Source organism: Spodoptera frugiperda, chromosome 5 (assembly GCF_023101765.2).
Source record: "Spodoptera frugiperda isolate SF20-4 chromosome 5, AGI-APGP_CSIRO_Sfru_2.0, whole genome shotgun sequence".
Lineage (NCBI taxonomy): Eukaryota > Metazoa > Arthropoda > Insecta > Lepidoptera > Noctuidae > Spodoptera > Spodoptera frugiperda.
Window position 1 is genome coordinate 724,345 of NC_064216.1, and position 15,796 is coordinate 740,140.

Below are 15,796 nucleotides of genomic sequence, written 5' to 3' on the forward strand. Positions count from 1 at the left end.
CATAATAATACAATGTTGCATTTATTATTTGTACTTGGAAACAAGATGAAGTCTGATCATATTTTGCTTGAAAATTGTTCAGTAAGAAATGGCCGCAGTTCATAGAAGCATTAATCTTACAATGACACTGTAATGCGGGCGAAAGCTGTAAAGTATTGGTTTTCCTTTTTATAAATAAGTAAAGAAAGGTTAACAGGCAAAATTATACAGCAAAGATTCTGTCAGCTTTTTTTTGGTTCCAAGTCCGAGCCCACACAGGATTCTTGCTAGCAATTCTGCTCGCCTTGTAAAGTTGAGAAGCATGACTGTAGATACATACTTATCTCGGCGAGACGCGTGTTTAAACATCTTCCATAAACATCAATGTTATTTTAGTGCGTCGCCCTTAGCACACGACTCTCCCAAAACTTGTCAATGCAACCGCACAATCTATATCACTAGTCAAATTAACCAATTTGATATCGTTTAACATAAGGATATTAAGGGTATCGAAATAAAATCATCAATAAGGCAATAATCGATTTAAGTTATCTTTTCCAAAGCGAATATGAGTCAATAAAAAGGCCAGGTTGCGTGTGATGTTTCGCGTGGGAGAGGGACAACGCGTAAGGTGCGCGGGCGCAGACACCCGCTAATTAAAAGGATTTTGTTAGCTGTCAACGTGAGATAAAACCTGGCTTTGAAGTCGCCGCTACGCCGCACTTTAGACGTTGATCGGGGTTATTAAAACTATTTATAGGGAAAAGCTACTTATTCAGCCTAGATACAAACGTAAATTAACGAGATTTACTGGCATGTGGATCATTATATTTTATTTTATGTTTCATTATAAATTATGTTTTTTTTATTCATACAAAATGTTATGATAACCAGCGGTTAAATGTAACACATCATGTAGGATTATAGACAATAAACTACACAATAGACCTTAATATATATTTTTTTACTTTTGAAGAGCGAAATAGCATGGAGACAGATATAAACAGCAAACAGACAATCCGACACCACAAAATAATCGTAATTGTATTCTTAAATGTGTGTAACGTGAGTAGAAACAGTAGCATGGCGTATGAGATCATCATATCGGTATCGCAATAACAATTGCTCGCAAACATTCTGGCGGGCCGAGCTTCGATTAGACCAGCATTCGTCTCAATTGACGCCTATTTCCTACAATATGCACAATTTGAAGATGTGCGCTATTCGTGTCACATATACCACGGTACAATGATCCTGGTCGCATCAAACTCCTCGGTACATCGTCTGTGATTAAATCTTTCGCACTCTAATTCTGTCTGACCCAGTTTGTAAGTTCTTGAAATTATTATTCGTCTACGTTTTTATTGTTCTATTTTGATTGATTTCGTTTTTATTGGAACAGTTGAATACAATGTCTCGATGTTTTTCTACTGAGTTGCTATTCTAGATATTGACTTACGAGTATCGATCTGAAAATCTCATCTGCACTGGTTTGTAGCCAACTCCTTTTATCTAACTGCCGTACTCAGACTCATCTAATGATTACTTATTAAACTATTACATAGTAACGATTTTGTTCCGAAAACAGTTGCTAATGACTCTGAGCACGGCGGTAAAGCAGATATTTTTACGTCGATTACAATGTTATATCTAATGCAATAAGAGAATAAATGACAAATTATGGATACCAGCTTAAATGCAATAACATGATCATCTACATCGCTGTAACTCTTGTCTTAATTGACCCTTCGCACATGGCCATGATTACATTCCACTGATAACTTGGTATGCGCTGATGGTCTGGAAGGCGGACATAGTAACATACTTGTACATTTATCTTACTAAATATCCACGTAATTAAGTGTACCGGCATTAACTTCGGAAGCATATAGCATAAACAAGCAGGGCGAGCTACATCAATCAGTTCTTTCGTATAAGAAAGTCTGGAAAACTTAGCAAATAACTCGCAGATTTTGACGAAAACTTTCAGTGTCTTACATAACGCACTCACGTAGTCAATAGTGCGTGAGCTAGAAACGACTACCGAAAACAAATATTTTCTATTATTGAAATTATTCAACAACACGTTCCTTGTTCATAACATAAACAAATAGTGTATGGGTTAATGACATATTAACCCAACAAATAAGTTTAATGACTTTCCAGGGCGGAGAGAGACCGGTAAGTACCAAGTCTACGGCCACAATAGACCTCTAACGAAAGGATTAGGTCCGGTGTCGGATTTTGTTAATGAGACCCTTTTGTGGCTCCGCGGCCCGACGGAAATCATTTATTTAAGCGTAACCAATTGACATTTCCATTTTTTACGACGTGCTACGGGTTTGTTTTTAAGCCTTCGCCTACGCATAAGCTTGAGAAACTAGTCACGAACATCACGGTCTGTCTAAACTACCGTACGGTCGTGTAGGATGCCTATTTGTGCACTCCAGTATTTAAAACAAGATAAGTAGCCGTTACAGAGTGATAGATTGTGTATTTCTGGTTGCTAAATTAGATTCACTGCTAACAAAGAGACGGTTACTTGGAATTAAAATTTCACTTTGAGTGAGGTCCACTTGAAAAATTCCAATCATGAGTATGAAGCAACAAAGTGATCAGTTTCTATGAAAAGCACTCCGACACCATGCGGCATGTATCGCTATAATCAATAGAAGCAGCCCGGGCCACGGCGCCTGCCGTCAATCAAATTGACTGGCATCATATCATTCCTGAGTTCCTTAATAAAACATCTGCCGAGTAAACTTCTCTGATTCAAAGCGGATGATGTTAGTACAAGTTTATTTATATTTTGGAAAAACATGACTGAAGTAAACTAATCCTGATTCATTCGACGCCAGCACGTACTGAACAAAAAATATGGAACATACAATATAAAGTAATATAAATGTACAAAGCTCGCGGTGTTATATTGAACGAAGCCAGAGTAGCTAAGGTATCAAAGTTTTATGAACACTTAAACCAACCTAAACGCTAATAACCTGAACAATAAAAGCTATTGAAATACTAGAGGTACATAACTCAAAGAATAAGGAACCGTAATTGAAAAGAAAAACGGATTTATACGTCAAAAGTGCAGCAAGGGGAGTCCAACGACAAAAACAAAGAAAACACCTTTCAATACAGTACCTACAGCATTTAAACAATACGAGTGTGTTAGACCCTCGGCCGTATGTATAAGGTCAAATAAAATGGCTTTAGTCGGACCACAAGAAATATCACACATCGTAAATGGAGATGAGACTGTATTATTTACGAGTGGGGCTGTCGGGACGGGATATGCTCGTGTAAGCGCACAATGCGCTTTTGAAGAGGGCTCTAACGAAGTAACCTGTACGTCAATCAAACTCTTGTATCACTGCGGACAAAGGCTCTCCGGGTGGATGAATTTATTCGATGGGAAATGTTCAAAACTCCTAATCAACGTTACATTCAAGCCTTTATAAAATTATCTACATTTGAAAATGATATCGAAGAAATTCAAAAAAGAAACTAAATCGGTATTCGGTTATATAAACTGTGGAACATTAAAATAATATTCAAGATGGGCCGTGTACAAAGGTTAAAAATTCAACATCTAAACAATTCTTTGAAGAAAGACTATTTATTTGAGCGATCGTTAAATAACTGTCAGACACGTTTAAAAAGAGAACGACTGTGAGCGACACAGCCTTTATTTCCGGTGTTGATTTTAGTAAAAGCTTGTTTAGCAGCAGCCAATGGGAATGATTGTATCAAACCATTTGAATTTCCAATGGTAGGTAGTAGAGACGAACGCGCGCTGGCATAGATTCGGATTTTGGTATTTCTGTATTAATTAGCAATTACAATAGAAGGCATTTCCGGACGTAGACGTATCCAGTTCTACGGCGCCTCTTTAATTACCGGAGCTTTTTATCTTTTTGCATAATGAATGGGTCTGACCAAAAAAAGCGTAGATTATATTTTACTTGGCAAAAAGTTATAGCTTTGAAGATTAGCGGAACTGGTAAAATGGGCGTTATTACATATTTATGAGTGTTTAACTGTTTATAAACATTTTATTATAGTTCATAAACATTGTAAGCGATTTCGAAACCGAATAATTTTGTTGTTTTAATTTGGAATATTTTATATTGTTATATTAAGAAGATGATTTCTATTCTGACCATTTAAACTTGAGGTCAAATGTCTTGGCAAAGCCAACTTATAAACAGACTTTTTAAAAGAAACCAGATCTTCAAAAGTATTTCGTACCGTCATATTTTTGTAGCTTAAAACCTTCATCATTTTAATTCAACACCTAACAGCAATTAGGACGAGCCCGCCTCAAACGTCAGCCATTAGTCATTTACAAAAAAACATATATTTATCCCATTTATATTTGTGTAAAAACACGTATTCTCAGAGCTCACTGAGGAGAATATGATTTATTTAATAACTATTTTATGTGAGTTGGAAGTTACTTCAAAAATAAACCCTGAGGCGATGGTATTAAGGGAGCTAGTATTAATTTGAAGTGTGTATTGGAAGGTCGACGCAGGCGCCGGGGAGCCGCGTTTTTTCATATAGGTAGAGAGATTTTATTTTATTATCCAAGGTCGGATAGGAATACCGCTTGATGAATACCACAGGTACTACGGGTGCTACAAGATGGATTATATCAATCGAAACTATGATTTCATTCTTGCGGAGATAGCATTAGAGATTTTGACTGCTTTGAAAAATTGTTGAAACTTCAACTTTAAGATTGGGTAGTTTATGCACAATGGCTGGTACACAGACTACTTCAGACTAGATAAGTATAAAGGCTATTAAAATCTTATTTATAATATAGCTCCGTTCCACGTTAGCACTCCTCGTGCACGACTCGGCGACACGAGTAATACAATTAATCCGCAATTAACGTAATTCGATAACGTAATTAATAAACTGGAGTATCAAACTGTCTACAGATAATGCCGGGGTCACGATTACAGCCAGACTGTTCGTTTCAATTAGTGGCAGGAACGTGTACACTTTAATTAATACTGCCTTCTTAGAACTTTGATTAATGTACGTTTTTTAGCCAACTCTATGATATCACAGCACGCAACAGCATTATGTGAAGATTGAGAAGACGTCCAGACTTAAGATGATTACTTCTGTTTATAGTCTAAAATCACGCTACCAGAAACATTTTAATTGGTAATAACTCACTTCAATTTAAATTGATGATGTTTCCTTCATTTCACAGAAGAGAATAGCCATGAACAAAAAATCCGGACAACAACGCGCTAATCAATTCCTGTTATCAAAAAGTAAAGTAGCAACAAAGTGAATCTTCTTATAAATATTCGTAGTGAGAAGCGCTGGGAACTTGGCAGGTATACAGCAGTGCATTTAGATAATAACAGGGGTAAGTGGCGCAGGCGCAGCGCGCTGCCGCGGCCCGCGTGCCGGTAGCAATTAGCGTTTAGACCCATACAATTATTGCTACAAATCGATGTAATTGAACATGGGAACAAAAAACACAACGACCATTACTAGCGATGCAGTTTGATATTCTGTATTTATGAATGGACGTCTGACTTATGATTACGCGACTTAGGTACGTCGTGCGGTGATTGTTATTTATTATAGACAAACTACTAAACTTGTGTGTACTTTTAATTAATACTGATCTGACTCCACAAACGCATTTTATCATGGTACAGGTACCTAATCGATTATGAACGGTGCGACAACGAAAATTAAACGACACTTTTGGGTGGACAAAACATGAACGCTATAAATCGGCGTTCCCCGACATAAAAACACGCCCAAAAAGAGTTAAGCGTTCGGGAGATCGTCGAATACAGATTACCGGGCGCAGGTGTTAAATAAAAATAATAAAATTCGACGCGGACCATGTTAAAAAGAGGAGTCTGAGCGGCCGCTCGGCGCCGAACGAGACGTAATTTCGTTTGCAACGCCCAGCTCGAGAAAAAACGACATGTACCACGAGTTAACCACGAGCTGCGCACATCGCCAATATTCGCCATTCAGAGTCAATCCGCACGTTTCGCCGGCGTCTATTTTAGTGCCTTATACGCGCAACCTTAACTCCCACGTGCCTTTGACGGCGGGGACCCTTAAAGAACAGATACGATAAACTAACTGCCAGTGACAAAAAACGCCTGAGAATCTTCATTCTGAATAAGCGTTGATAATCCAGATAAAAATACAACCAAATGCTGGTATAAGATTAGCATTTTAAGTATTGAACATCACCATACGAATATTGATCAATAAAGAAATAAAAAGAGAATTAACATTTACGATCGAATGGCAAATTGATCATTTTTGAAAAGTAAAATTGGTATGAAAGATAATACGAATAAAATGGTTGACGCAGTGCGCGCAAACTGCAATTAGGGGAAGTAATTCGTCTTCGCACGTACGAACAAATTGCAGGCACCGGGGCTGGCCGCTCGACCGCAAAAACTTCAGATAGCACGCACAGAGCAATGCACGTAAAGTGACGCTTGAGAGATATCCCTCCGGCTACGTTGCATCACTATGTTAATATATACGTAATGCTGCGAGAAAATAGAAATGCCATCAACTAGTCCATTTCGCAATGGTATAAGAAATGCAACTACATCCTAAGGATTGAAGGCGTCATTATTTTGCATTTGATACAATTCTTGCGGCGCCATACTACAACAAAAACCACCGAGTACGTAGAGCAATCAACGAGACAAAAAATAATTAGAACGACTCATCATTTAGAAAACATTAAAGAGACTAAGGAACGATCTGTAGACGGAAAGAGGTCATTAAGTAAAGCTTAACGTTTCGAAAAGAATCCAAGGGGTAGTATCCGAAATAAATACCGTCTAATGTGTCAGTGTTATTGGACGTTAAGACCACGTTTAATTAAGGGCACGGACAGGATGAATAAATAACAAGATTATCGTACCATCGCACATGTGATCCGAACATCCTTCAACAAGACAAGATTTACGGTTTGTTTTCAGTTATGTAAGACCTTCGTAGGCGTAGGGTAGAAGTATCTAACTAATACTAGTCCCTAACAATGTAAAGAATGTTCTGCATTAAAATTATAATATAATCCAGCAACGAGTCTGCACAGAATCAATGCGTAATGGTATTGTAGGGGAAACATTACAAGCATTAGTGGAATGATACAAGTCAGGCGCGATTACATAAGCAATAAATTATTTTCTTGGCTGGTAACCGCAAACCTTGTGTTATTAACTAATCAAATTGTATATAATAAGTTAGCTCGGAAAGTCGTGCATGTAAACCGATCATGGATATGGGTACTAGTGTAGATTTTTTTTTTCCTAAAGACGAATAAATTCCGGAGCAGTGTAAGAAGATCCGTGCTCACCTTACGTTCGCTGGTGTTATCGTTGCATCTTGTTGATATTTAATTCTCGTTGAACGAGGAGTGCTGTGCAACGCCTACTTTATCCGATCCTGATTTAAATGCATCGATAGCAGTTGTAAATACTGCTTTGGATGTAGGCTACAGATGTTGTTTGTGGAAACAGAAACCAGCACGGAATCAGAAAACATGCGGCAGATGTCGCCGCCGTAGGCATTTCTGTGCCAACAACAGTATTTCTATTATTAGAAGTATTTTTAATTAACAGTTCTGTTTGTTTTACTAGTGCATAAAGTTAAATAGCTCGTGCTCAACACTTCAAAGAGCATTCCAGCTCGCTGTGTAAAACACTGCCCAGAAATAGTTGGAGTAGACTAAACCGTGGGGCAGAGCGTCCACCATCGCCAGTTGAAAGTGTTACCAGCAAGGAATACATCGGAATGCGATACATTGTTATAATCCAAACAGGAGTTGTTGTTAAACAAATAGCTCATTTTAGAGGGGTAACGCCCTAGATTGTAAACTGTGTTATACTTCCAACAATACGTTCTCAGTATTTTCCGTACGGGTCAGCGACTTGTAAACAAACGTATGCGTGGATTTGTACAGAAATAATGTGTACCAAACTCGTGAGAAATTCGTGACGTGCGATGAGATTAATATGTTGCATTTTTGTCCTCCAAACATATTTTTTGTACCAACGACCGAGCAATGACACGATAAAAGTATCAAAAGTTTATCTCAAGATCAAAACGCGTCAGGAATAGAGCATTATGTTCAGATTTAAGTAACAACTCTAACCGAGATAAAGTGATAACGTTGTGCATTTTGAAACATAATTGAATATCCATGCGGCAGATTAGAAGCACAAGATACAGATACAATAGAGTCACATCCAGGCTGCTCGGGCTGCCTCTTAGCGTCAACAATGGCTAAGATTTTCTATTGATACACAGATCGACCCATCGATTCATGCCCTTACATCAATTTACTGAGCTTAATGTCTTGGAGCTACAAAAAGAGCGGTAACCGCTTTGAACACAGAAAACCCCAAAGACACACAAACAGAAATGTGTTTGTGTGTCAAAATTTACTGTGTTGTGTTGTTCTTTCAAAATTTATTTTGAAAGTCACATTTCATATTAAGTAATACTGCGACAAGCGACATCATCGTATACGTAAGTACATAATACGTATAATTAAATATCATTGCAGACGTTGTTTTGTAGTGAGAACGCACAAAACACAAAGGTGCTTAATTATTATCAGTGAGGTAATTACACAAGGTCGTTTTCAATCACTGATAAATGAATTTCCTAAGAATTTGATAATACGAATATAGTACTTAATCAGTTTTTGGAGAACATCACGTATACAAACAGAATTTTTGCAATATTTTGCACCGTTTGCGTTACAATAATGCTACGCATAGGTCTATAACTACATGTGTTAGCAACTTTTGATATACAATGGTATTGCGTTTATTGCCACCAATCAAACCAATTATATCCGCATAGAATGATCTATTCTATTCGAATAGACATAGACTTAAATAATTTCAATGTGTTTTTATTATACGACCAGGAACAATCTCATCCGTTTCACTCGCTTTTTTGGGGGCTTACGTCTTGTCGTAGTGAAAAAATGAGTAAATCGCTGTTATGATGAGCACTTGGAAAGGAATCGGTTTAATACGTGATCGCATCAAGGCGAGTTTCCGATTCGTCACGCCACATCAGGACATTCAGATGAACGATACAATATTCTGTGTAGGTACAAATGTTGTTTTGCAGCCGACTGTAATAATCTATAGGATTTCATGCAATGAGTACCTGTTTGTTTTCAGATAATGTATTTTGTCAAGATTTATGCGCAGAATAGTCAGAAGCTGACTAGTTATTTGGATGAATTGTGGCTTTTCTTTTACAAGTATACGATAACTATAACAAGCACTTAACTTAGAAGTACCTACTTACAATAAGCACACCAAGTAAGTATATCACTAATAAGAGTACATGTTAAAGTACGTGTTATTACAGATTCCTAGAAGCACTTATAAAATATGAAAAAGATTCCTTTTGCATAACTCTCGACATGATTCCAACCAATCATTACAATTTATCCAGTCTACATCAACATATAAATAGCAGTCGTTTCAATTCTCCTGCCTAGTGCCTGGTATTTATGAGTACAATCGTCATTTCACGTGTTCAATGCAACAATAGAGGCATCATAGTCCGTGGTACCAGTGGGCGGGAATGACAAGCTATATTTTTTATTCCTTTATTCAATAATCGTGTATTAGAATGGACCCAGCGTCTATCATTGAATAACAAATAATTCTTAGACAACATTTTACTTAGTAATTATAGTAATTTACGATAAGCAACATGTAAGTAATCAGCAGAGGCATCGTAAGAGGTGCATAGTGCAGTAATTGCAAGCAAGAGTCGAGGATAACTGCCTAGTTTCATAGATTTTATAAAATATAGGCACGCTAACATAAGGTATATCTATTATAGGTTTCACTATGCAGCGGATTCATCTTTGGTGGTATTCTCATGACAATGATACAAGTAAACCTCGGATTTCAATACTTAATTCCGTAACTTTTCAACTGGCAAATTATTTGTTAGAACCTATGTGTTTCAGATCTGGAGTTTCATCAAACTCTGACACCACGAGTAAATAGAAAGTAAATCATTTTGGAAGTTATAAATATTGCTGTACACAAAGAAATTTTATTCAAATCCTTGGAGGCTAATCTCATCCGTTACATCTAGGAAATAAGAAAAGCAGTACAAGTTCAATGAGCTTACAGCAACAATAGTGTTGCCGGGTTGACGGGCGCGCCACTAGCGCCATTGTCAAGAGGTGTCGGCCACCAAATCTCGACGGGAGAAAAACGTAAAAGAATTAACCTGCACCTCGACGCAGGGGTGCCAACACCGTTTAATCAATAAAGGATATATATTTTATCTCGTACATAGATTTCATATTACAGTTTAGATCGCCAAACTTTACAGTTTAATGGCGAGAATAGATCGGTTCTTTAAATAAATTTTTGCTTTCAAAAAAATTGAAGAAACTAATATCGTGCGTGTTACAATTTTAGTTATTTAGATCTCCAAAAATATGGCGTCATTTCATACAGCACAACGAAAACATACGTGTATGATAAAGCCAGCGTTAATAATTATTCATAAACTTAAAATTAACGACTTAAATTGAACTTTGACACCATTATAATAAACTGTGAGTCACAGAGCAAAATAACTTTCCATTCATCCGGAGGTCCACAAAAACGCGACAATTTGTTAGTAGTGTATTTTAAGGAAAACCACAGACTTGAACTAGGCAAAGGTATGCCATGAAATATTATTGTGATTCATAAAGTTATTCAACGTTAATAATGATCATAAGTCATAAGTTGTGGTGCTTGGAGCTGTGTGGCAGCCCTATATGAATCTCGGGCTATTGTTATTACAAAATGACCCATCTCAATGTCGGTCGGTTCTTGGAACCAAGTTCTTCGCGGTTGAAATTATGTATAACGTAAGCGCCTTTGAGCATTTTATAGAGGCTTATTTCTGACACCTCGGATGAAACATGGCGCATAACGAATGCGTACGCGCATCGACGGGATGAGCCTATAAAGGTGAACTTTACAGAATGGGAAACCAAATTGGTTATAACGATTTATACACGGGTATTAAGTTAAATGGTTTACGTACGTATCTAATTTATATGGTAGGTAGGTATGCATGTATAGGATATTTTAATATAAACTACCCACAGCCAAGTGTGAGAAACGATTCCATTTGAGATTATGATTAGGTATTTTATATTAAGGAAATACAACGAATTCGCGCTCTTTTGTAACGTATGTATTAATGTTATCAGTATGAACAAAAAGGGCAGTCGAAATCCTGCTTTCATACGATAACGTACGTAATTAAAATGTCTTTCAATGCCCTTATCTACAAAGTTTGGAGCCAGTGCGATTATTTTAATATTAAACATGGTCGAAATGGAAACGTAACTGCTACAAACCTTTTTGATACTTATGGAAATTATGTAATAAATCTTTAGAATGACCGTTATATCTGTAAAATTAAGTAAGTTTTACTTAAATATACTGTTTTTGGAACATTATCGAGGCAATTAACGTATACTTACTAGAAATAAATACTTTAATCTAAGCATGAACTTAATGGAATAATCATTATAGGAGATGAACCAATCAGAGCAAAGGCCGGGCGGGTTTAATGGACGTTGGCGCCTACAAGTAAATTGGTAGCCAATTAATTAAATCAATTAAATCGATTGGATAACTATAAATCTGGCAATTCGTTAGTGTTGAATAGTACCTAGATTTTTTAAGTATATTTCCTAGAAGTATTTAATCATAATTCATAATGAAAAACATTCAGTTTTTATGTTATGTTATAAAGTTTATTATTCGCGGTACCATCTTGTAAGTTACAAAATTCTAAAACTATATACATGAGAGTAGCATTTATCTGGCATGATGAGCAACATCGTTAAAGAACTGCTAGTCATACTAGCTATTACGTCCTAGTTATCGAAACAATGACAATTACGACAAAACTGCTGAACACAGTTCACTGCAGTCGGCGTGGTGGCTGGGCAACCGGCTGCCGCGCAACGTGTAGTGGGTTCGATTCCAGCACGGAGATAAATTTTGTCACTGAGGTAGATTTCTAGGAATAGGTTCTCGGTATAGGTATAAACCTTAAGTTTTTTAGCAAAATATTCTGTTGCGTCATAGATGCGTTTCGTATACAGTAGATGCACCTGCAAACACTCTTCTAACAAGATTCCATTACGCAAATCACAAAACGCAAGCCGCGACTACCGAACAAGGAGTGTCGTATCAGATTCGATTCTGGAATCGAAAAAATATTACAATACAAAATAGCACTAAGGCTAGAATTATGTCTGGTATATTATGAGAAATGGCATCAGAATACATAGTATTATGTTACAGAATAGGTTTGGGTAAAATGTTTGTGTTACCGAAAAAACTTTTATTCTTTTATTTTTAGGATCTTTTAAACATAGTTCACACCACTTCCACCATAACTGAATGATTGCCAATTACAGATCCTGCGCAAACATGCAAATTAGAAAATCTTAAATAAAATCCATTACATTGCCGAAATCTCGATAGACTACCTATTATTGTATTATTTTCTTTTATAATGTACCACTGAGGTATCGTAGCAAATTACAATACATACCATAACACCATAATTTCACCCAAGTTATCTTCCAAGACAAGAACAATACTTTTGTATAATAAGTTTACAATTTTTAATAGTTACCTTACAACTCTGAAATAATAACCACCCTATTTTAATTTCCCATTACTGTTAGTTTAAGTGATTTGAAGCCTATAGTTTCTAGTTGGATTTACAGTTCTAGCTATTTTTAAATAATTGTGTGTTCCAGACTAGTACTAATGACTGACTACTCCTACTAACTAATATCAAGAGATTAGAAAGACAAGATTGTGCCAGTCAAACTAGTTTAAAACAATCAATTGTTAAAAAACTTTAGTAAATTAGTAAAGAAATCTGACTAACTTTGCGACTGTTTGTATTAAATAATTCTAATAACAAGTTGTAGACAAATTATACTTTATCATAATACATAAAGCTGAAGAATGTGTTTGTTTGTTTGTTAGAACACTCTAATCTCTGGAACTACTGGTTGGATATGATAAAATATTTTTGTCTTGGATAGTCTGTTTATCGAGGAAGGCTATAGGCCATAAAACATCGCCTTACGACAATAGGAGCCGAGTAGAGCGGGTAAGCCCGCGCGAGAATAGTAGTACTAGACTAGTAAATAAGTAAAATAGTATTTGCACCACTAGTGTCATCTGTTGCTTACTATATCAAACTTATAGGAAGAGAACAATATCTTTCACGTTTAAAGACGCAAAAACTACAAGTTTCATAGTACTAATTAGTAGAAAATACTAATAATTACGCAGTTAATTAACCGAGCTTTGTAATTCATTACAAAATACAATACAAGAATACAAAATAAATACGATAAACTTGAATAAGACGGTCGACTTGGGCAAGTGTTTGTCTGTCAAAAAAGAATTTAACAGTTTGTTAAATTATAATCTAGACAGTTAGAGTTCTCTTTCAATCATAAAAGGAATCAGAATAATCAATTACTTAGATAGAACAACAACAATTCCAATGAAATAATACGACGAAAAGGTTCATACACTATAAACATCTGATTTCCTGACGCCGATCAATGACTTCTTCGTTAATAAATTAAGTTTCTTTTGTAAAGATAATGTAAGGAAATATCATAAAACTTACCCATTTTGCAAAGAATTCACTCAAAATACACTTCCAATAACTTTAGAAACAGAAAAACATCACCACAAACATTAGACTTCGGCAGCCATTTTACTTTTTCACAGATTAATTACCAGAACAAAAAAAAATTAAACACGTTTAGTTACGCTACTCCTCACAATATTTTAAAATTATCTTTTTTGTTTTAATGAAACTCATCTTTGTATCTGTAAATTAAAAACACTATGAAAAATTACCATTGCAGAACAAAGCAAAGGGTTCAAGTTGAAGAAGAATATTTAGTGGTGTCTGGCGACATGTAAGACAAAATTTCTGAAATAAAATTAGGATTTTAAATATGTTTGAAGCGTTAAATCGCAAATTTGTTTAGTTATTTTTTTGCAAAATTATTGTTTATTTTATTTAGTAGTTTATTTGAATCGCATACATTTTATTAATTTTATTTTAGTAGTTTCTTGTTTTGACGTTTATAAACATTTTATATTTATAATCTGTGGAAACTGAGAGTGTTGCCATAAACAGGATTGTTTTTCTTTTCCTGTCATCTGCTGTCAAATAGGTTGGGAATTGTGTGTTACTAAAATATTTTAATAAAATCTATCTCAATCTCTTATATATTGTATGATATTTGAAATAAGTTTAGTGATTTGAATAGTGGGAAGTGTGTTACTTATAATATCTTTCATATTTCAGCTCCATAATGGTACAGCGGCTAACTTTCAGACGACGTTTGTCGTACAATACCAAATCAAACCAGAGGAGAATGTAAGTAATTTATATATTTATATGAAAGATTTATTATTATTAGCGTAAACGACGAAAATTAACTAATATGAGAAACAGTATTTATTAATTGTTCGCTTTTTGATAAAAATCGTTTACAAGTTAACCTCAAAATGTTTGCCGAAATGTTGTCGAACGAGTAAACTTCTCTTGTATCCTTGTGTAACAATTTAGTTATAATTTTATGCTATGTTGTGTCTACTGTTACTCGTAGAGACCGCCAAAGTTAACACACTCTCATGTAAATAGCAATGTTTACCTTCAATTACTTTTTGCCTAAATGTGTGATAGTCCTCATGAAATATTTTCTTTCTCTCTGACTGCGACTCCTATCCATTCAATATGTATCATTAACATATGGTCCTTAATTCAGTTGGCCACACATTCATCTTATTATTATTATTTTTGATGATACTAGTTAACAGATTCTATATAAAATCTAATTCATCTTCCAAGCTAACAGAGACCTTATATGTAACACTAAATACAAGTTAATGGCTGTATAAAGAAGTGTTTCTCGACTAAAACAAAAAATTGACTACTGTAGCACATTGGCTACATTTTACAGTGGGAATACTGGTAAAGCCATTGACAAAAGCCAGTTGTTTACTTGCCTCATCTAGTTAATAAAGAAATTGATGTGTTAAAGAGTTGCATTTTAAGCTATTTGCAAAAATAAATATAGTTTATTAAAATAATACTTGATATGAGAATGCAAGTTTGTTATACTATCTGAATCTTTTTTTAAATTGCCAAGATCAAAAGAAGCAATAACTAATGAACTAAACATGTTTTACTTGCTTCTCATATAGTTAAAAGCCTAGTACATTGAAATATTTTCAAAACTTTCCCAATTTCCATATTATAATGATTTAATTTACTTTGTCTATAACCTATGTCTATTTAACTTTCAGAGTCAGGACTCCTGGTGGGCGCCTGGTATACCAATACGTTAAGAAGCCCAAGAAGATCCCGAGATGTGGCCAGTGCAAGAGCAAACTGCGTGGTATTCAGCCCGCAAGGCCCGCTGAGCGTTCCCGCCTTTGCTACCGCAAGAAGACCGTCAAGCGCGTTTACGGAGGTGTTCTTTGCCACAAGTGCGTCAAGCAGCGCATCGTCAGAGCTTTCCTCATTGAGGAACAGAAGATCGTCAAGGTCCTCAAAGCGCAACAGGCGAGCGTAAAGAGTGGCAAGAAAGCAACAAAGTAAATGTTAGGCTAAAAATATAAAGGAAAAATCAAATTTGTTGTTTTATTTTATATTATAATCTAGTTAAGTGCATAGTAATACTCTA

General features: G+C 35.7%; 2 protein-coding genes across 5 annotated transcripts in view; one reads left to right on the forward strand and one right to left on the reverse strand.

The window, feature by feature from the left end:
* The window catches only part of LOC118271954 (bone morphogenetic protein receptor type-1B), a 55,831-nt gene extending 41,970 nt beyond the window's left edge, over positions 1-13,861 (reverse strand). Inside the window, 1 exon segment of the mRNA XM_035588227.2 lies at positions 13,720-13,861. Within this exon segment, the coding sequence (XP_035444120.2) occupies positions 13,720-13,723 (4 nt within the window). The 5' untranslated portion in view covers positions 13,724-13,861.
* The window catches only part of LOC118271957 (60S ribosomal protein L34), a 137,641-nt gene extending 121,897 nt beyond the window's left edge, over positions 1-15,744 (forward strand). The window contains exons 1-3 of one of the 4 annotated variants that reach the window (XM_035588230.2): positions 14,178-14,278; positions 14,413-14,484; positions 15,417-15,744. In XM_035588230.2, coding sequence (XP_035444123.1) covers positions 14,420-14,484; positions 15,417-15,711 — 360 coding nt within the window. In that variant the 5' untranslated portion in view covers positions 14,178-14,278; positions 14,413-14,419 and the 3' untranslated portion in view covers positions 15,712-15,744. Of the gene's footprint in view, positions 1-14,177; positions 14,339-14,412; positions 14,485-15,416 lie in introns of those variants that run through there. The other 3 variants (XM_035588231.2, XM_050693991.1, XM_050693992.1) reach the window with 3 other exon arrangements.
* Positions 15,745-15,796: the final 52 nt, after the last annotated feature.